Raw genomic sequence first — 22,816 nt, 5'->3', positions numbered from 1 at the left:
ATGGAGGCACAGCAGCAGAGCCAGGGAGGGCTGGGTGCTGATGGGCAAGGCAGCCAAATTGCCCAGCTCCTCCAGCCTACCTTCAGCAGTGGGGACTGTGATGCTTTCCACTGGAAAAAAAAAAAAACATTAAATACTGTCTTAATCAGGCCTAAGACCTAGCCTGAGGCAGTTTGTTAGTGACAATCATGCCACCGTAGTGGCTGTGTCTTCCTCACGATAGCTCTGTCAGTAGCATCTCTTCCTTTGCCAAATCTTTCCCAGGAAGCAGAAGCTAAGCTAAAAATTGAAACAAACACAAAAGTCTTTAACTAACGTCTTCACAATGTTTTCAGGGCTTGTCTCACCTGTGCATAGAGGTCACTTCAAACTCCCTGCTGGGGTTGTGCATGTAATGAAAATATCCTCCAGTATTACACCAGTATACATGAGGTGGCCCTGCTTGAGCTGGGGGTTGGCCCAGATGACCTCCAGAGGTCCTGGAGCCTCCCTTCCAACCTCAGCCGTTCTGCGATTCCCTGATTACAAGGCTTAAATCTCCGGTCTCATTCACGTTGCCCTTGTGCGTTGACTTCGCGTTGCCCTCTGCTGAACTGGATGAGGTTCTCGTTAGCCCGTTTCTCCACCCTGATGATGTCCTTCTGGGTGACATACCCCGCGTCTATCAGCCACTGCTCCTGGTTTTGTACCACCTAGAGACTTGCTGCGTGTGTTCTCTGTCCCACCACCCAGGTCACTGATGAAGACATTACACGGTAGTGGTTCCAGCATTAACCCCTGGGGTGCACCACGCTTGCACTTACGCTTGCATGCTTGCCCGCTTGCACTTACCCGGTACGTACTTCATCAATTTGGGGGTGGGAGACAGTGTCAGAAGCCTTGCTAAAGTCAAGGGAGACAGCATCCACTGCTCTCCCCTCTACCGAGCCAGTCACCCCAGCACAGAAGGCTTTAACAGGTGCCTGGGATGGCTGGGATAAATGGATGTGGGAGATGATGGAGTGTCTCATTTCCTTCTACTAGCTGGCCCACGCTTCAGATAACACAATCTATAATAATGATATATGTTATTATATCTGATAGTAATATATCACAGAATCATCTAGGTTGGAAGAGACCTCCAAGATCACCGAGTCCAACCTCTGACCTAACACTAACCAGTCCTCCACTAAACCATACCACTAAGCTCAACATCTAAACGTCTTTTAAAGACCTCCAGGGATGGTCACTCAACCACTTCCCTGGGCAGCCCATTCCGATGCCTAACAACCCTTTCAGTAAAGAAGTTCTTCCTAATATCCAACCTAAACCTCCCCTGGCACAACTTTAGCCCATTCCCCCTTGTCCTGTCACCAGGCACGTGGGAGAACAGACCAACCCACACCTCACTACAGCCTCCTTTAAGGTACCTGTAGAGTGCAATAAGGTCGCCCCTGAGCCTTCTCTTTTCCAGACTGAAAAATATGTGATACCTAATAGCGTGTCCAGTGCCTGAGGAGCAGATAAAGGCTCCAGGTGCTGACCTAACAATTCAAAACCTGCTAGTTGCCCCTGCAATGCTGCTGCAAGGCCAAAAGACAACATTTTAGAGAAGTCCGGTTGTTTTCTTCGTGTGTGCAAAAGCAGCAAACCAAAATTACGTACAGAATCCATTGAGTATAAAAAAGCACTGCAGCAACCCCCCGGCACATCTCCCCGGTGCAAAGTTCAGGGATTTGGCACAGCAGCCAGTCCAAGTTTTGCAAGCAGCAGAGCTGGTCCTCATCCCGGCGCCGCGGACAACTTGCTCTGCCTTTTCCACAGCCGGGGCTTGTCCCCCAGGCTGCTCCCTGCTTTGTCACCGTGTCCCCGTGGTGGCGGCCAGCTGGCCAGGTTGACACAAGCGCCCCTATTGAGCAGCAGGGACAATCCTGGCCCTGCCGGGTGCTGCGGCAGGCGGAGCAGCCGCTGCAGCAGGCAGCGAGAGGCAAAATGGCTCTGGCTGTGCTCTTGGCAGCGCTCCTGGGACTTGTTGTTATTGTCAAGTGTTTTTTGTTTCAGCCGAGAAACCCGAGCTCCCCTCCTTGCATCGGGAGCTGGATCCCGTGGGTCGGAGCCGCCTTCCAGTTTGGGAAAGCTCCCCTGGAGTTTATAGAGCAAGCCAGAAGCAAGGTAAGGGCTGCGGCGGCGTGTCTGCCTCTGGGTGCGTGCTCTTCCTGCAGGGGGGAAGGCAAGGAGAAACTTGTGCTGGAAGTTTCAGCCTGGCAAAAGCGATCAGCCCTTTCCTGTCCCGCGTTGTAAGGTCGGGAGCGTTGAGCTGGTGAGGGCTGGGCTGTGTGGCAGGAAGCCTGCGCAGCCACGGGGCGATCTCCGTGCTGGGATCATCCTGCTCGGACTCGGCTCCGCTGCTGTTTTGCTTGCGCAGTCTGGCTACGTGTTAATCGTGGTTTCAGATAATTCAGGCAGCCCTGTGGCAGATGCTGGGACCAGGAGACTTACTATTTTTGTACCTGAAGTTAGGGGACATTTCTCAGCATCAGCTGGCATCCCACAGCACGCAGGAGAGGCACAGGCACTTCAGGCAGGCAACTTGTTCCATCCTAACAAATGTACCAAAGATGGTTGGGAAGATTTACCCACGGAGAACATGCCTTTCTCTGTCTGTCTGTGTAGCGAGAGCCTAAACAATTCGTTTCGATTAGATACCTAATTTCTAGACAGCTAATATTAACTGACGTAAAATCCATCTTCCTGTTTTCATTCGGTGATGTTGTCACCTGCTACTGATGCAATATTTTCAGCCCCAGGTGTTCAGTACTGAAGGACCACACAGCCCCACTACTGGCAAACACTATCTAAAAATGAAACTGCTCTAAAATCCTGAAATTTGACAAAAGTCTTAATAAACACTGGATGTTTAAAATTTGCTTTCTTTTTTTTTTCTTTTTAACTATTAGATTTTGTATGCATAAATACTTCTTTACAGCTCTGAGTGTTACAAACTCAGAGTGTAATAAAGCACATTGGGTGCACCGTAGGGTTGTACTAAAATGTTTTTCTTACATCTTTTGTCTATGCGTAGCATGATCAGTAATTTTTTCATTCATCCAAGAGCAGAAACTTAGGACTGAAACCTCATCCAAGTGCATTCTCCTGCATTTCAGGAACCGTGTCATATAATAACTTTAAAAAAAATGATCAAGCCTCACTTGAAAAACTGTCATAATACTTCTTCGACTCTTCTGTTACGAGGCTATTAGAGCACCTCCTTGTTCTATTGAAAACATATCCTGGTGGCAGCCAGATTAAAACTGTCATTTCCAGTGCAATCCCCTTTGGGGACAGATATTTTACGATGACATAAGCTTGCTTCAGTTGTCTTTTTTTTTTTTCCTAGGAAGCTTTTAACAAAATCTCTCAGATTAATTTTTTAAAACAAACCAGACAGAAGAGTCCTGCTTGGGGGTTCGTTTACAGCTTGAATGAGCAAAACTTTTGCACATTAAAGAACGTGTTGAAGTACAAACACACGCTTAGTGGCCCTGGCTCTGCTGAGTTTGGTGTTGATCTCCCTGGGGCCCTGTAGGCCACGCTTGGTGCTGTGGCAGCTCCTGCTCTGCAACACCTGAAGGACTTCATAAACCCAAGGGCCAGCATTTGTTCAGACAGAAACTAGAACAAGAAACAATTTTAATGAAAGAAAACTTGAGATAAGGGAAAGGAGAAAGAGAAAGCTTTTTTTATAATTTTTTTTTCTTTTAATCTCTGGCTTAGCACCTTTCTTTTGAGTGTTTCCTTAGTCCAGCAACTCAAGTCCTCCTGTGTGGTGACCTCCCTCCCTTCCCGTGCTGAGGCCAGGACAGACAAGCCGTTTCCTGCCTGCTCCTTTTTAAAGGGCTAAGCACTGCCGCACAGTGCGGCCAAATAAAACAGGTGCTGCCTGCCAAAGGGGTTGTTAACAGGCATTACAAGGGTGGCAAAATACATCTGCAATAGTTTCAAGCTCCGTGATACTGCCAGAAAAGGGTTAAGTGTCCTTAGTGCTAGCAAGCTGAACACGAACAAGTCTGTTCAGAAACAGGCTCCAGGCAGTGCGAAAGCTCCCCAGCTGCGTAGGATTGGTACTGTCAAAGGAGACTTTCACAAGTAGAAGCTTCCCCCCCTGGATTAATCCTTCAGCCTGCCACAATGGCACTCATTTCTTTCTCTGTCCTGAAGGGTTAAATGGTCTTACTGCTGTCTTATTTTGTGCCTCTCCTTCACTGCTTCTTCCCTCAGGTCCTGGGGCAGCACACCAGACTTCATTTTTCTGCCAGTCTATACTTTACTTGAAGTTCACTGCCTCCGTTTTCCTCCTGCAGAAGAGTATGTGGGCCGGGAGAATTGTCATTTTTTCCCCCATGTAACACCAGTGGCTCTAACAAAAGCAAAATTCCCTGCTCTAATAAAATATTTCATCTCTGGTCTATTAAAAGATACCACCTCTTCCTCCTGAAGCCACCCGACTTCAATTTCAAACACTGTTTTGTGTGGTGTTCTCCGTTCACTGGGAGCGCCTCGGAGACCCTAAATGCAAACGAGATTTTCATCTTGCTTTCTCTGCCTCTGTGTCTCAGCAGGTCTCCTCCTCATGCCCTGTTTCACCCAGAGCACGTAGGTAGGAGTGCAGTGGTGGCAGGCAGTACCCCTGCTCCGTCAGTACCTGCCCGTAACGCAACAGTGGTAAATCCAGACCCGCTCGGCAGCTTGCTCCAGCAGCTGATTCTCTTACATGAGAAAATGAGAATAATTACAGCAGGACAGATGACAGGTCTGTTTATTCAGGTGTCTGCCAGAGCAGTGGCCCTTGGTAGATGCACACCCAGATGAGCGTACGCCGCCTTCTGCTTTTCCATCCAAATTTCTGACTGTCGAGAGTTTAGGGACTTGATAGGCTGGAATTTGCATCCAAGTGATCTAGCTATGCTGGCCTAACCCGTTCTGTTACCCTGTGCATTTTGGCTTCCACAGCATTCCATGGCCCTGAATCCGTAATTTAACCATGCACCTCGTGAAGAAAGTATTTTGCCTAGCTTTAAACCAGCTAGCATCTAGTAGGTGCCCACTTGCTTTTGCAATATGAGAAACTGGGAATCGTTACTCTTTTCTTGAAATTTCCATACTTCTGTTCATCCTGCTGTGCATCCCTTCACATTTTCTGTCACATTTCACATTTTTCTTGTTCTGGAGGTCCTGTACGGAGCTTTCTAATTTTAATTGTGTTTACCACAGGTTTTATTTGAACTACTTGAAATAAATTGCAGTAGACTGGATGGGATTTAACACCAGGTTGTTTGTGTAGGTGTGTACAGGTAAGCTTGGTGTCTAGCTTTACCAAGGGGCAGTGGACACGTACCTCGTCCTGTCCAGTGGAGCCTAAGGGCAGTCCGGCTCACTTCACCAACAGAGGTGTGCTGTAGCTGGTGAGCTGAATCAAGCTTTAGGGTCCTCTCACCGTGTAGACGAGATCTCCATCAACTGTGATGGGAGCTTGGGCATCTTACTCACATGTAGTCACCTAAAATACAGAAATGCAGTGTCCCAGTCTTAAATAGAGAGAGTGTGACTGTAATTGAATAATTAAGTTCCTTTGGAGGTAGTTACTAATTCAAATTTTATTTTTTTTGAAAATTATTTTAAATACATTTTAATGTTCATTTTAAAGCTAAAAAAATATATCGTATTTAGAAAGAAACAAGCCCAGTGACTCCCTGACTTTTACCAAGCCTGATGCTGAGGACATGCTGTTATCCATGAAAACAAAAAAACACTTAGCAAGCTAGCTGATTTTAAAACAATATTTTATTTATCATCACCCAGAGAGTTTAAACAATCTTTCTTTCTTTAATAATTTACAGTTGAAGGACACAATCAAAATTCAAATGATGTCAAGAGGAATCTTTTTCTTGCCTTCAAAGAGCCTTTGATGGAGCCCGCTTTCAAATACAGACCCAAACAACAAGAGACATGGTTGAAGTCAGTGACATTAGCCATGTGGGCAAAGTGGATTCAAAGCTTTTCAGCGCTCCAAACAGATAAACAGAAAACTTTTTAACGCCCTTGTCAGCATTTTAGCCTGCAAGAGAAAATCAAGTTCCTTGATGTGGCTAGAGACTTTATGAAAGCCCCAAACCACTCAGTTTGTGCAATAACTTTGCCAAAAGACTTCTGTGCAGACAAACGTCAGTGCTGGGCTTTTAATTCCCATCCAAGGCTCTCGCCTGTGAGCAGAAATCACCTTCAGTAAGAAAAAGACAGAAAAGATGCTTCATTTCCTAATTTTGATTGGTATGCCTGAATCTGACAGCCCGTAGATTGCGCGCACTTGTTTGCTAGTTGGAAGTATCTACAAGCATCAATGATCTTTGTCATAATGGAAGAATTCAGAGGTGAATGCATATTGCTGAAAGTTTTGAGAGGGCTCTAGGATACTAGATTAAGGGAAGAAGTTGAAGGGAAAACAAAAGAATGATTTATGTCAAAAAGCTTCCCTGAATATAAAGCTTAACAAGCTCTAGCTATTCCGCTCAGAGTTTGCTAACTGTTTTGATTAATCGTTAAACACCTTTACAAGAAAGATACCACTGGTATTAGCAGACCCTTTAAACTAGGAAAGGCAAAAAAGAAAGTTAAAAGATGCAGGAATGGGGAGGTTTTGTTACAAAATCATGGATTGAAATAGATAGGATTATGGGATTTGTGATGTGGGTACTTTGCTGTGGCAGCCAAGGGATGCTATAGATACTCCACCACTTGGTTCTTTAAATCCAGGTAGGCCATATTGTTTGAACTGCAGTGTAATTCAAACATGACATACTGCTCTCAGGGAAGGAACCTCTTCTGCTCCTCAAGAGGTCAGGCAGGCACCTGTATGTCACCTTCTGATCCGTAAGTCTGCAGATTTTGCTCAGATTCACGTTCGTCTTCATGCACTGCTGAACCAAGGCGTGCAGAGAGCCGAAAGGAGCAGCTCCTCTCCCCTGACCTCCCCGCAGGCCTGGCCCCTGCTGGGGCTCCCTTCAAACGCCTTAGCAATAAAGTAACACGAAGTCTCTCTCTGTTCCAGCACGGGCCTGTGTTCACAGTATTCGCTCTGGGAAAACGATTTACTTTTGTGACTGAGGAGGAAGGAGCTGAAGCCTTTTTTAAATCTAAAGACTTAAATTTTGAACAGGCAGTACAACAAGCTGTTGAGAATGCAGGTAAATGAGCTCTTGCTCTTTTTTTTTTTTTTTAAATGGGGATCAAAACCAGTTGCCCAGGAATATTAAAGGCCCGGTCCAAAGCCCATCACCTTTTTGATCACGTCTTAAATACCTGTCTTAACCCATGACCATGCTCCAAAATTCGGGGGAAATGGAATTCCCTCATGTAGCTCCAGCACTGCAAGTCTGCAAAGTGATTTGGGTTCAGTCACAAGGATTCAAAGGTTTCGGAACCAGGGACAATCATTGTCTTATCATTAAGCAACGCCTCTTGGAGATCAGGTCCTATCCTGCAGCCGGCCACTCCACTCATGTGTAACGGGTTTGGAGCAACAGTGTGTTGTCCTCTCACTTAATTTGCAAATTAGTTTGTCGCAATGTTTAGTTGTTACCCTGTAGTACAATGGTCATTAGAAACGGATGTGGTATATATCCCATTGTCAAAGGCATATTCCACCAGCATGTGTCCTCATATCTGTGTGGAATTGCACTGACAGGAATTACTTTAAGTAATTTGGTGATTTGGGGTGTGAAATCAGAGAGAAACAAGTAGGCAGAGAGACTAAAGCACAGAATCCCCAAAGCTGGAAGGCACCTCTGGAGTTGATCCAGTCCAAGCCTCTCCTCAGGGCCATATCCAGTAGAGTTTGAAATATCCCCACAGCCTCTCTGGGCAGCCTGTTCCTGTGTCTGACCACCCCCACAATAAAAAACTTTAGGTTTCAGTGGAATTTCCTGTATTTCCACACATGCCTGTTGCCTGTTGTCCAGTCAGTGGGCACTGCTGAGAAGAGCCTAGCTCCATCTCCTTTGCTGCCCCCACCATACATTTATATACGTTGATGAGGTCCCTCTGAGCCTGCTCCTCTCGAGGCTGAGCAGTCCCAGCTCTCTCAGCCTCTCCTTGTATGACTAACAGGATGTGCTGTAGCGGGAAGACCCAAACTTCTCACTGTGTTCATTAATTTCCATTTCAGCTGGTTTTGTACATGTACAGAGTGCGTGTGCATCTCTGCACATCCCCACTGAAGCTGGGGGCAGCTCTGTTGATGGCTGATTCTGGGACCGAAGCCAGAGGCAAGAAGATACTGCACAGACTGGTAGAAACAAGGGGGTTTGCCTAAATCTTTACAGGGTGAAAACAAATATTTCTGGGAATTTCACTCCAGATAAATGAGGGTTAATGCACTTAGAGTCACAAATTACATGTTTAATTTTTCATTCTTGTCTTTCGATGAATATCTACTTTGTCTACTTCCCAAAACACGTTTCTGTTTCTTTTTGTATTTAGTTTCTGTTCCTGCAGAAGCCTTTTATCAGAATCACGGTACCCTGTACAGCATGATGAAGGGAAAAATGGGTCCTTCTAATCTGCACATGTTCACGGGCACCTTGTGTAGGGAACTGCATGAGCACATGGGGCACCTGGGCACCAAGGGCGCAGGCGACCTGAATGACCTGGTGAGGTAAGGGAATTTACGGCTCTAATGCGTGGGCATCCTGAATGGGAACAGAGATGTTACAATAAAGCAGGTGGAGCTCAGGCTATCAGGTTGTAGGAAATCTGTCAGGATGCTCGTCACTCCCAGATAGAAGAAACATTTGAATTACCTGTTTTGAAGAAATAGCATCTTCCAACAAGTCTTGTTTCCCCAAAAATGGGATGAAAGCTTTACGTGTTCATAAAGAGCAGACCAAATGCTTCATCTTCAGCAGGATGAAAACTTTCCAGGTGAGCCAAGCCCTGCCCTGTTAAACAAGAGCTTCTCAGATGACTTTGTGGTGCTAAAACTTCATCCTTCATGTGAAAAAAATCCCTTAACTGACAGTTTCGTGTGACAAAAACACAGCTTTTAACTCCTCCTCCTTCCTGAGTAACACCTGTACCTTGCCTGTCCATCAGGACTACCAGTTGAGCATTGCCTCTGGCTTGGAGTTGTCTCTAAAACTTCACATCCAGGTTTATTTTGCTGGCATAATGCTTTTTCTGCATCATACATTTAAGATACAGATTTTTGCTGCAGGTAAAACACTGAGCACCTGTCAGCTCACTTACTGCAGTTTGGATTAATGGGGAAGAAGGTGGGGAAAAGGGACTTTGAAACCTCCCAGCCCTTGGTCCCACTGGTCTCAATAATGGATTGCAAACCCCCTCATCCCGTGATGTTCCCCCTCTGAGATCAAAGTCAGATCTGTTTCTTGTGAAAAACTGATACTAATCAAATTGGTAGCGTGCTCCACCGCTGCTTGTTCTGCTAGCCTTGGCTCACCTTTGCTTGTTATTCTGTGATTCTATGATTATTCGCCCACCTGAATCCGTATGTGGGCTTTTCCCTGGGCTCAAGTACCCGAGGGCAGGGACGGACCTGTTCTGTGCCGTAGCAGCACCTGCACAGCCCATGGGCCACAACAGTTGCATTCGTAGAGCCAGCAGGTGGCTCCAGCTTCTCTGTGATCTTTAGAAGAGCAAGAAAGAAAAAGCTCTTGTCTGAAATACGCTTTCAGAAGTAGCTGGAACCCAGGAAAGACTGCGTAAGTCTTTTGTAGAGCTACAGTACAGATGAAGGGGCCTGGGAAAGGAGCTCGGGGTTTGCAGGATAACAGAGGAGCAAACTGGGAAGGGGTGAGACAAAAGAAAAGAGAAAAGCGTCATTCTGTCCAGCAAAACTGCAGCCAAAGGAAGGATTTGCCTGGGTGTCTGGTTGCAGAAGGGGTTGTGCAATGCCCAGGAAGTCCACAAAGCTAACCTGAAATGAGAGGGGTGGTTACTGGGGAGAATGGGACCTCAGCTCCCAGAGCCTTTCTGCCGCTGTTCAAGTGACCAAATGCCAGCTGCTGAAGTTTGGCCACACTCAGGGGACTTCCCTGAGGTCTCTGCATCTCCCAGCCCCTGCTTAAAATCTGTGACAGCTCTGAGTGAGGTGCGGACCTTGGGGCAGCTCTCCCATGCTGTCATGGCACGAGGCCCCCAGCTTCTTCCCTTGCAGTTGAACGCTCTGCATCCTGACCTACGGCTGCTCCAGGAGCTCTCCCATCACCTGTAAGTCATGGGGATCTTGTCCTTGCAGGCACGTCATGTATCCAGCAGTGGTGAACACTTTGTTTGGGAAAGGCATCTGCCCGACAAGTCAGAGCGAACTCAAGGAGTTTGAAGAACATTTTCAGAAGTACGATGAGGATTTTGAATACGCTTCTCAGATGCCAGAGTGCTTCCTGAGGTAAGGGAACGGGGCTGATGCCTGCGGTGTACCCATTGTGGGCATTTTACTTGCTGGGATATCAACCATGAGGGACGTTCTGCTGGAGGGTGATGCGCTGTCTTTAGCTCATCCTTGGCTCATGCAGGCTTTCAACTGGATGCCCCAGAAAAGTCCTGGCCTGGTCCGGTCTATTTCTCCTGGCACAAAGTGGAGGCAGCCTTGCTCAGGGGGCAGAGTCCAGCTGGACCCGGCAGGGAGCAGCAGAACTGGGCAGAGGGCAAAGGGCTGAGCCTAAATGAGACTCCCAGGCTGAGGGGATCTCCAGTGAGGCATCTCTCTGCTCTTTCTCACACCTCCATTATTTTGTTGGTGGTCTGCCCTCAGCTTACACAGCGGCACTGTGGCAGAGCTGACCTTGGGTAGAGGCAACCAAAACCCAAGGAAAGAGCTTGCAGAGCCTGTCAGTGCTCTCGGGGCCGTGACAGCACCTTGAGCACCTCGCAGTCACCTTTGGAGAGAACTGAGGATGCTCTAAAATGAGACCTTTATTTTCTCGGAGAGGATTGTTCTTGAAAACATTGACCTAAGCGATCTGTCCAAAGTCACAATGAAACCTCTAGTGGAGTAACTGTGAAAATCCAGGGGTCTCAAGTAACAGGTCCTGGCTATGAAGGTCTCAGACGTGCTGTTCCTCACATCAGTCAACACCGCTGCCAGGCAGACTGACCATTCATCAACTGGCTGCTGCCTAGGGGCTCTTGGAAAGAAACCAAGGAGTCCTTCTCATGGAAAAGGAAACGTTGGTTTGTGCTGCCTCGGTTAAGTGCTTCTTGTTTGTTGCTTTTCTTTACAGGAACTGGTCTAAATCCAAAAAATGGCTTCTAAAATTATTTGAGAAAGTAGTGTCAGATGCTGAAAGGACCAACCCTTCAGAGACCACATCCAAGGTAAACATCCGAGGCTATGAAAAAAGATGACTTTGCTGCAGATTCTGACTGAAGGAATGAAGGGCAGGATTTATTTCTGTACTGGGAGAAATGTACCAGACATGTCAGCTTTTATAGATATTCCTTAACTGTCCGGTGTTGCTGTTACCTACATAGGTCAGACCCATAATTTTTGAGCCCCACTCCTCAATTTAGTTTGCTTCCTACAATTCTGAGGCTTGACATCTTTAGGGAATTTTACACCAAGGGATCAGCGCTATGACCCATAGCTAGCCTCCGGTATCGCAGTTACAGCGAGCGGTTGAAAGAGGCAAGGGAAAGTCTCTTTGGTTGTTTCTCTGAGGGCACTGGGCTGTGAAATTTCAAAACCTCACATGTACTATTTTAAACCTTGGTGTAGACTGATTAGATCCTCCAGCAGCCAGATTAGTAGGGAAAAAAAAAAGATAACTGGATTGAAAGCCAAGTACCCTAAATATTGATTGTGTCAAAGCTGTGATAAATTGTCCCCCTGGTTATTCTCCTTAGCTATGGCAGGAATTCTGTCAATACGGCTGACAAGTGCGAGGGCGGACTGGCCTGGGAGTCTTGATCAACTGAATGGTTACAGAACAGATCATTAAACAAACCAAATTTTATTTAGACTTTAAAAGCTTTACATACCATGTTTTCTTTTGTAAAATAAACCAGAGTAATGGAAAGAAACAGAGGGCTGGAGAGGGAACGGTGGGAGGTAAGAAGGTGCAGGAAATAGGAACCACATACCGAGCGTCATAGGGAATTTGGAAAAAGAGTGGTCATTTTTTTATTCAAGGTCAGCCTTTTCCCTCTGAAAACCAGACAAGAAACTTTGTCTTAAATGAATGGTTGGCTTACATTTAAGGAAATACTATAAGCAAAAACTGGTGCTAGAGTATTACACAGTTGCTATAGTTTCAAAGAATACCAAGCTATTAAAGTCCCTGGTCGCTAACAAAGCACCTGGAACTCGGGAGTTTGCTGATAGATCAGACCATCTCTTCATAGCAATCGCTTCTTTGGCTGCAACAGAGAGAACATCTTCATTTCCATTCAGTTTGTTCAATCCAGTTCGTAGGCTCTTCAAAAGACAGGAGCAGGAATTAAAGAAAAAAAAGTTTTCTTTTTTCTTTCTTGCACATGCAAGCAACAATGGAGAGCGAGGAAGTAAGATTCCCTGAAAACTTTAAGAAAATGGGGGGCAGTGCAAGTATTCAGTAGGGATTCGCATGGTGCCTTGACTTCTTTTGGCCCTCTGCGTATGAGCGAGTCTCACTTTCATCTCTGTGCTTTGTGACTGCAAACAACCCGTAACTAACATTATTGCTCTGTGATAAAGGAGTCTTATGTCATATCCTTGAATTCTGCTAAGCCCTACCCTAAACTAGATTTTAATATGTTTTTGGAAATATGATTATTATTTATTTTGTAACAGACTCTACTGCAGCATCTCCTGGATAATTTACAAGGAAAACATCTGGCTCCCAGTTACGGTCTCCTAATGCTCTGGGCTTCCCAAGCAAATGCTGTCCCTGTAAGTACATCGGCTAGAAAAACACCTTTCCTGTTCAAAAGCCTGCATTTGGGAAGCAAAGAGTTTGAACCAGAGGTCACACACGCTGCATGTATTCCAAGAAGGGATTATCACACCCACGTTTATCGCTACAAATATACTCAGGTTGCAATGTCACAGAAGCAATGACAAGAAAAGCTCTTCCCGTACTTTTCCTAAATTATAATCCCACCTATCATAACATTTGGGGAGCATATATCTCATAGCTATTAAGATCAGAATCTTCAGCTGTGAAAAGCATCTAACTCCATTTTGAAACACTGTGGCTGTATTATCTATTTTAAATATTCTGTGTAAAGAATATCAGAAGCATAATATGGAGTAACTTCACCTGTGTGTAAATCCTTAAGCAAATTTGGGTCCCTTGCTTTAGAGGATCTGCTGTACAACTTCCAGTGTTGCTTCAGGGGAAGAAAAACAACAGTTTGATTTTACTGCCACTTAAGTTTTCTCTATGTTAGAAATTGATTTGATGGATTAATGACACAGATAGGTCTATACTAACAAGGCCAATATATCTAACACAGCTTAGGCTGACCAAAGACATTTATAGGAACTTCTCAGATCAAAAATCCATAGCAGCAAAAACATCTTTTATTTACCATGACTACTAAGCTCTTTCCAGCACAGTTATGCCCTTTACAGATGTGACTTAGAAAATGATAGTTATTTTTATATGTACTCCTATCGGATATATCTGTGGGTTTTGTAGATTGGGTAATGTTACAATTTACCCCAAAGGAACCTCATCCATTTCAGTGAGGTTTCTGTAGATCCGCACGTTGGTACAAGCGCAAGGCGTAGCCTGCTGTCTGTTATCAGGATAACTGACATTCCTTCCATAACACTATCATTACTTACTTCTGTAATATTCAGCTCTAAATAGACATGCAGATATTTCGCTGTTTCTCAGAATAGTCACAAGCCACTGCTCTGGTGACTGACACGATGAAAAGAAGCCTTTCACCTTCCAAGGGGATTTTTTAGAAGCAAGTTAAACCCTCTCATCTGAAACAATTCAGTTCTCCCTCCATGCAGTGAAGGCAGTGTCCAAGCTCTGCAGACGAAAACTAAGCTACCAGATTTGTGTTGCAGAAGGAGAGCTGTGTCCACGTGGGGCTGTTTGGGAAATAACAGAGTTCTCAGCCCTCACCAGCACAGATGGCCCGCGACCAGGTCTACGTGCGGGCTGGGTCGCCCGCTGGCTCAGCAAGGGAGAGGCTCCTGGCAGTGCTACAAGGCCTTCTGGTTTCATCCTTCTTAAGAGGATTTACTCTTTTCCTAAATTTCTTGATTTTCAACTTTGGTCCCTGATCGGTTAGCAAATTATTTCTAAAGGGGATATACTACTGCTTGTTTTGATGATAATTAAGACTTTTCCTGCCCATTTTAGTGTGACTCACTGTGACAATGCACTGCAAATTATTTAACCTCATTTCTGTTAATATTAGTAGGAATTTACTATTTTTTTTTGCTGTTCATGCAGCTAAATCTAATCACATACAGTGATTTAATAATTCATTTTAACACCTAGTTACTTGAAATTAATGAAAGGATTTTGTGTTTCAAAGCTCAAAGCCAGAGCTATATAATGCTCACTGAAGATAATTACACAGCAGATGACCAGACCTAATCTCCCAGGATCTGAGCCTTTAGATGTACAGCTCCCTGTGTGTCCCAGACACAACAGGCAGATCCCAAAATTGCAAATGTTTTCACCTGCCTCTGATTTGCTGCAAAGATACTGTAATTCTGTCCTGTATTCCTGAGTTAATAAAGTAATTTCATCTCTGTTTAGATCGCGTTTTGGACCCTCGTTTTCATACTGTCTTATCCTTCCATTTACGAGAAAGTCATGGAAGACCTGACTTCTGTTTTTGGCAAAGCAGGTAATAAGTCAGATTATGTCCTTCTGGAACCTCAAAATGATTTATTCCAGGTTGGCCCAGCACGCAGCACGCTTGGTCAATGGCTGGGAATAGTGAATGTTGCTGCTAAGGGTACAACCAAAGACATGGGGTCCAGCTCTGAGTGTTCAGCAAATGCTCATGACTTATTTTTAAGCAAAAACAGCTTTGGTGTTAGTAAGAGAGGATAGAAGAAGAACCATGTGTACCTGTGTCTTCGTTCTACACCGATCCCTTAGACCTAGTTTTGTATTAACCAGTTTCATGCTTTTGTTGTGCATCTCTGATGGGGTCAGATGAGGTCTTTCAGTTCAGTTGCTTTTCATTGTGTGGTATTCACCAGAGTTGCAGCTATTCTGCGGAAAACCAGGCCAGGAACTGTTCTCTTTTCTCTTATCTGAGGCCAGTTTGTCCAGCGTGATTCACTGCCACATGACTAATCTCTTTCCTTCAAAAAATAGTCACCTGCGGAGTGCAGTCATTCACACATGCACTCCCCTGAACCATGCTTAGAGTTTCTTGGAAGACTCCTAGCTGACATGGGTCAAAACCAAATCAGGTAACATGTGGATAATAAACAATGAGGACAATCATGAACTAGTACTTAAGCCTGTCACCTGGCTCTAATTTATTTTCTAGTGTTAACAGGCCAAGAGTTCGGCCATGGCTCCTTGTCTTGGTGCTACAATCCCTGAGATTTCCATTCAGTGTCCTACCAAAGTACTAAAAAAAGACTAGGGATGCTTAACTTCCAATATGACCTCTGTTAGGGCTCTTCTAACTGGTGCCGTAACTACAGCTACCACAGACACATGAAATTATTTTCAGAGGCTTTTCTTACCAATGTTGGGCTGTTTATTTACTTAGAAATGTCAAGAAAATTTTTGGTGAAAACAAGGTCCTAAAGTCTTGAGGTACACCATCAGAAGGTCAAAAGCAATTCATGTCAGCATGTATCAAAACAAGCATGAAATACGATTTTTACACAGTCTTCTTTCTCATGCCACAACAGGTAAAGATAAAATAGAAGTCTCTGAAGAAGACCTTAAGAACCTCCCTTTTATTAAATGGTGCACTTTGGAAGCCATACGGCTGAGGTCTCCAGGTGCAATCACCAAGAAAGTCATAAACCCAATAAGAATTCAGGTGAGAGTTGGGGTTTTTGTAGTTGTTTCTTTCTTTGTTTCTTCAGAAGGGTGCTTCAGAAGGGTGCTTTATGATTCTTCTATGATTCTTCTGGAGAAGAGGAGGCTGAGGGGGGACCTCATCACAGTCTACAACTTCCTCGCGAGGGGGAGTGGAGAGGCAGGTGACCTATTCTCCATTATCACCAGTGGCAGGACCCGTGGGAATGGTGTGAAGCTGAGGCAGGGGAAGTTGAGGCTGGACATCAGGAAGAGGTTCTTCACCGAGAGGGTGGTTGCACACTGGAACAGGCTCCCCAGTGAAGTAGTCACTGCACCAAGCCTGTCTGAATTTAAGAAGCGATTGGGCTGTGCACTTAGTCACATGGTCTAAACATTTGGGCAGACCTGTGCGGTGCCAGGAGTTGGACTTGATGATCCTTATGGGTCCCTTCCAACTCGGGATATTCTATGATTCTATGATTCTAGAAAGATCCCTCTTAAAAGATCTAGATAAAATTAAGATAGTAGAGATATTCCGCTGTCTCACATTATATTCTGTTTGGCTTAACAAATTTATTCATCATCGTTAATTTAAACATTATTAATTTAAGTGTGGTTTTGCTTTTCTTGCTCACAGTCTTACCTTCGGCTATGAATTAAATTTAAATTGAATGGAATTGAACTGAGAGATACAGTGCTGAAGGTATGCTAAACAGGAACCATATACAACAAATACAGTAGAAGGAACCATAATTGAGTAACTGATAAAGCTCCTCTTCTGTTTGTTCCCTTCATTCAGAAGGAAAGTGCCAGCAATCAGGAGTCTAACAAATAAATGCTTGAGGGAAAAACACTCTCTTAAGGAATCAGCGCTCTTGCCCATTTAAGTAATGAAGTCCCACGGAGATCTAGTGTCACACAAGGCTTTCTATGAATTTCTTTGCATTTTGAAGGAGACGCTGAACAAAAGATTTAGAAAAAAAATAAGTTCACATGGTACAGTCGTACCAAGAAGCAGGAAAGACAGAAATAATGTTTCTATTATTTCTACACTTGAAAAACTAAATCAGAACAAAAATAGCTGTGCCACATTCTCCACTGTTTAGGCCTCCCTTAAGGAAAAAATGGCAGCAGCAAGAAGCTTCAGACGTGTCATAAGCCCACCATGGCTTTACCACCTGCACCAGGAATTGCTGCTAATGGGAGAGATGTACTGAGGAGAGATGGCTTTGTGAGCTGAACCCATGATTTTCTCTTTTCTTCAGGTTTTTTTCTCCTTTTCAGAATTTCACCGTCCCTGCAGGTGATATGTTGATGCTGTCTCCGTACTGGCTGCACAGGAATCCAAAATACTTTCCTGACCCAGAAATGTTCAAACCTGTAAGTTGTCACTCCTACTGTGGGTGTTTTGCTGTCTTTTCTCCTCTTTACCTATTTCACAACAAAAGCACGGGGACAAATTGGCTTCAAGTTGGGTATTTCCCACCCGCTGGAGGGTGGCCTCACATACAGAGAAGATGTGCACAGACAGGAGGGGCCTCTAGGGATAAGCAAGACTTTGAAGTTCAGTTACCTGTTCCAGATAACATTGCACAGCTTTGTATCACTTTGGTCTCGATTCAAAGCCCACCATGGAAGGACACCACCGACTTCAGTGTGGGAACAAGGTCCAAGTCCTCTCCTCTCCATGGCATTTGTTTGTATAGCTCATCTCCATGTACTTACCCAGGTTCATGGGTCCTTCCAGTCATATGATTTCTGGTACGTATTAGCTCTGCTAATTTAGTAGCTCATCTAGAGTTTCTTGCTTATTATCCCACTCCAGGTGGCCGTGTGGGCAGGCTTGTAGCTGCTCTTTTTAGCACCATCCTCTACAGAGCAGTCTGTCTTTTTTTAGAAATACATCAAGGAGTAATTCAAACAAAATTCCCCTGCTAGCAAACTCTTCACCAATTTGAAATCCCTCATACCTATTCCTGCATCTTTGAAACCCCGAGTAGAAACCCTGATGCAGCAACTTATTTCTCTAGTAATTTCCTTCCTAAAAAAACAAGCTAGCGTGTTGTTTAAAGCTTGTACTTCTTCCACGAGGAAGGGCAGTTACCCTTGGATACTGTCATTCCGAATTGTATTGCCTTGTTTCATCACCTCAGTTTTTTTCGTGCTTTTATTAGATTTTCATGCTAACAGATTTCCTCTTCAGAAAGCTCTAAACAACCCAAGCTGAAAAAAGTCCAAGATAAACAAACAGAAGATTGCAGCTTCTCTAAGGGCTCCATCAGAAGCGTTAGCCACAAAAAACTTAGCGAAGTTACTCGGAGGCGTTGGTAGAGTTGTGCTGAGTTTCTGGAGGCTGGCATAGCTTGTCACCCAAAATTCAAGAAATGTACTTCTGTCAGTGTCAGTCCTCCCAAACTTTAACCCATATTGCCTTGCTCCTGTTGTTATTCCTTTTTTCTCTGGAACAAGGAGCCCTCTGGGCACAGACAGGCTCTTTTTGTTAGTTGTGAATCATTTTCTCACACACTGCCTTGCATCTGAGGATGGAGCTGGGTAATGCTCACATTTTGCTCATACACCTTGGATTTTCCTGTGCACAGCACCTGAGAAATGGCTTGCCTGAAAGATGTGCACGAGCCCTCTGTGTGCTGTGATACAGCGTGGTGGCTGAGGAAGGGCACTGGCGGAACAGTTGCTTTGAACGTGTGTTTATTTAAGAGGAGGTCACATTTTTATGGGCATGTCAATAGCTCAAGAAGTGGGATTCAGAAAAATGGGAATGTATAGGAAGAATGCTTTTTAGGGGGGAGTTTGAAAACTTTTCCAGCACTTCGAGACAGCTCAGTATATTTCAAATGGGACCATCATTTGTTTCCCTGAGTTATTGCTGACTTTTGAATACAGACTTTAACGCTAACAGGTTGAGCTCAAAAAATGGTATTATTGCAACTTTGTATTGAGGATTAGCTGTTCAAGGTCATTTTTAGCCTGGAGAAATAAAGTTAAGCTTTATTTATATAAGGCTGATTTGGAAAAAAAAAAAATTTCTTCCCACAGGATCGTTGGAAAGAGGCAAATTTAGAGAAGAATGCTTTCTTGGACAGCTTTGTGGCATTTGGAGGAGGGAAGCATCAGTGTCCAGGAAGGTCAGTGAAACAGCTGGGGTTTATTTATTCCCAAACCCTGCAGAGAACAACCCTCTTGAACTGGGCTCCCCTTACGCTTGGAGATAGAGTGTTTTCAATGTTTTGCTTTGTCAATGTTCTAATGTTCAGTATTATCTGGACCTTATTTAAACTAATTTGAAAGTGGCTTCATTCCTGGAAAAAGCAGGTTAAGCCACGATGTAAAAGCAGAACCTGAGACTAGTGTACCGAGGGATATTCCCTGGGGAGAAGAGCCGAGCTCTGCTGCTGCTGGAGGCACCTTTTCATCAAGGGAGTTGTTCCATGTTCAGATACGCCAGTTTACAGACGCAGCAGGCTTTTAAGTCACCATAAACCACTTCCAAACTAACTTAACGTTTCTCTGGTCTGAGCCTCTCTTTCCATCCTCCATGCCATTGCCATCTTTGCTAATCTTCAAATGTCCTAAATGGCTCCTCTCTGTTTAAGTCTCTTGTCTTTCCATCAAGGCCCACGCAATTGTATGATGGCTTAAATTGCAGATCCTGTCTCCTCCATTCCCCCAGCAATGCCAGCCTCAGTGCTTCCTGCATTCCTTCTGCTGTTTTCTCTGTGGTCCCTCTTCCTGGAACAAATCCCAGGGAGCCAGCTGCTCCTTGTTTCTGTGTTAAAACATCGCTTTGCTCAGTTCTTTGCCTTCAGAACCTGGTCTGCTCTAGGCAGCAAATAACCAAAAATCCTTAAAACAGGTCGGTTTAATCCAAGAGTCCCACGTGCAGCAAGGAAGCCAGAGGGTGTTGGAAGGAAACAGACTCTTGAATCTGTACCCTATAGCAGGCTGGACATGAGTGTCAGATAAACTTTGTGAAGACACTGTATACATAGGCAAAATGAATAAATCTGCATCCACTCTTTTGGCTTGACAAAGTAAAGTCCTCACTCACTGCTGTACCTCCGTGGCTTATCCAATATTCCTGAGCTAAATACGAGCTGAGCACAGCCTCATTCCCTGCAAGGGCAACAGCAAAATTCACAAGAGGCATCCACAGGTACAGGACAAGCTGCAAAATAACATTTCTGAAAGCTGCTTTTTTATATACACTGACCTATTTCTTTGTTCAGGCTGTTCTCTGGACTCTGATAACATCTCTAAAATAAATGTGTGGTTCAAAAGAAAATGATAACATTTCTACTTAGACAATGGATGGAGAGTCTTTCACTTGCTGATAGACAAAAAGTCCTTTCAAAGCCTTTGGCAGGCCACATGATATCACACACCTCCACACTCTTCCGTAGTGATTCTGAAATAATAATGTGGTAGTCCTGGAAGAAAGGAAATTAAATGAAGGGATGTTTCCAGATCTCAGGTTGCAGATGTCCTTGGTATAACTGAATGAAACAATGTTACTTGAGGTTTCAGATGAGTTTTCATTTAATTCAGTACTGGTATTTATAAATGAAATGTATTAAACATTTCATTTTCTCTACATATTGCAAAATCTTATCATGAAATTAAAAGCTAATGTAATTGAACTGAAAGCTAGAAAATAACTTGTTAAATAATCTAGCAAACTGACATGGGAAGAGCTCCCACAAAGCCATTTCTGTGCCAAAGGGAAACGTTTGATGGCAGTGAAGCTTCCAGTCTAACAAGACTTTTGTCCAACCAGGAGACTGTTGCTGGTGCTTATCTTGCATGGATCCGTCCATTGTCTCTGATGTTACACTGATGTTACAAACCCTTCAGCAGAAGGGCTGTGATTTCATTCTCAGACTGCGTTTACTGCAGGATCTCAATGCCCAGCTGGGCTTCTGGGTTGCGGCACAACACAAGTGCACAGCAGTGCACTGGGGCAAGACTTGAGAAAGTGCATGTTTGTCGGCCCCCTTGTCACTAAATAAAGCAGGAAGGCATCTGTGACTCAGAGCTCCTAGAGGAAAACTGCTTTAGGACTTGGTTATGAATATGAAAGGCAAGTGGAGACTAAAGGGTATTCAGCTGCAAGAGAGCTCACGGGTTGTGCTCAGTACGACGTGGACAGGGAGAGAGGGACGCACTGGGACGCTGCAGTCCTGCCTCTCATTCCTGGTTTCTCCTGAGCTCTCCCTCTGGCTGCCCTCAGACGTGTGTGTTACCATCCCTCTGCCTCAGCATCTCTGCAGAGTGGAGAAGCAGCAGCAGCCTGTTTGAAAAAGCACTGTGGGATCTCAGGGTGGGGTGCAGGGGCAGGACCCCAAGCATCAGGAGCCATTGCAGCACCATGCAAACAGTGCAGTGACTGAAAGGAGCCCCCTGTGCTGGCATGGAGTTTGGGCCAGCAAGTCCTGCCTGGCCGGAGCTGGTTTCCATTCCTGTAGCTCTGCACTGCTCTCCCCTCAGCTCAAGGTCACCAAGAGCTCCCCATCTCAAGGTAATTGCAATGTGAAATCACAGAGATAATTTGGGTCTCAAGCTACGCCAAAACAAACAAGCATCCTCCCACTCCGGAGCACGGGGCAGCTCAGTGTGCAGATCTGAACGGCTCTGCAGGAGTTATCTTGGGTCTCGTGGGATTTATTAGCTCCCTCTTCACACCTGCGAGGCCAAATCCAGGCGGATGCCACGTGCAGTCATGTGCCCTTCTCCCCGGTGAATTCCCCAATAGCTTTTTTATCCAAGTTTTCCAGCATCTCTCAGACAGTGGAAAATAAGCTGTGTAGAAGAGCGAGGCACTATGACTGTTTTAAGTAGTTATTTAAGACATACGGTTAAATTCTGCAAATGAGTAATCCCCTGACCTGGCACAGGTACACGCAAGTGGCTGAACGCAGAAAGCTCTTGTATGTGTTGACATTAAAAAATAATAGCTGAGAAGAGTTCATCTGTAGTTATCTGAGATCTTCTCTGCACTGACTAAGAGCTTTCTGAGCATGTTAGAGAAAAAAAAAAATCATGCCCTTGGGTTTCATGCTGCATTCTAATGCTGACACATTAAGTAATAACTCCCGCTGTCACATCTACTCTGATGTCATCAGGCTCCCAGCTGTATTATATAACTTTATATAGCACAATTAGTCATATAGCCTTTTCTATATTTGACTGGCTTCTCACTCCTAGGAAGTTATTTCGAGTCAGCAAGTGTTAGAAGAACATAAATGTTTACACAGTGGAAAAAACCCTAATGATAAGGAGCTGTTTTAAAATAGGGTGTCAGAGGGATAGAGTTGCTCTAAAGTTTCACCAGAAAGAAGGGGCAGCCGCTACATTCACGTTCTGCCCTGAATAGTGAAGCTGAACAAAGCCACAGCTTTTTTTCCTACTGCAGATGTTTATCAGCAGATCTAAGGCATGGAATTTAAAATGTGTAAAAGAGAATCTCTTTCTTCTCTGATAATAACACAAGTGTGGTCATCGGGCTGGATATCGAACATTTTTCTCTCTTTTCTTGCAGGTGGTTTGCTATCATGGAAATCCAGTTGTTTGTTGTGCTGTTCCTATACAAATATGAATTCGTGCTTTTGGATGCAGTACCAAAGGAGGTAAAAGATCCGTGCATTTATTTAGCATTCCACATCTTTATGTCCTTCATTCACCGTGCTCAGCTGAACAGCCATTCTCGACTGTGCTTATTTACACTGAAGCAAAATGCTGAGAGAAACATTTAAAAACATATAGGAAATAATTCAATCTTCACTTTTATTCAGAAAACCCAGAGT

The 22,816-nt window shown here is 44.5% G+C and overlaps 1 protein-coding gene across 10 annotated transcripts in view; it reads left to right on the top strand.

The window, feature by feature from the left end:
• The window catches only part of CYP39A1 (cytochrome P450 family 39 subfamily A member 1), a 43,704-nt gene that overhangs the window by 7,462 nt on the left and 13,426 nt on the right, over positions 1-22,816 (top strand). The window contains exons 1-12 of one of the 10 annotated variants that reach the window (XM_083831756.1): positions 4,308-4,789; positions 7,085-7,220; positions 8,201-8,300; positions 8,515-8,689; positions 10,292-10,441; positions 11,277-11,370; positions 12,824-12,922; positions 14,760-14,850; positions 15,881-16,014; positions 17,280-17,375; positions 19,053-19,141; positions 22,552-22,639. In XM_083831756.1, coding sequence (XP_083687882.1) covers positions 7,215-7,220; positions 8,201-8,300; positions 8,515-8,689; positions 10,292-10,441; positions 11,277-11,370; positions 12,824-12,922; positions 14,760-14,850; positions 15,881-16,014; positions 17,280-17,375; positions 19,053-19,141; positions 22,552-22,639 — 1,122 coding nt within the window. In that variant the 5' untranslated portion in view covers positions 4,308-4,789; positions 7,085-7,214. The other 9 variants (XM_083831755.1, XM_083831754.1, XM_083831752.1 and 6 more) reach the window with 9 other exon arrangements.

Source organism: Anser anser, assembly GCF_964211835.1.
Source record: "Anser anser genome assembly, chromosome: 3".
In the NCBI taxonomy this organism is placed as follows: Eukaryota; Metazoa; Chordata; class Aves; order Anseriformes; family Anatidae; genus Anser; species Anser anser.
This window is presented reverse-complemented; position numbering and strand designations above follow the sequence as displayed.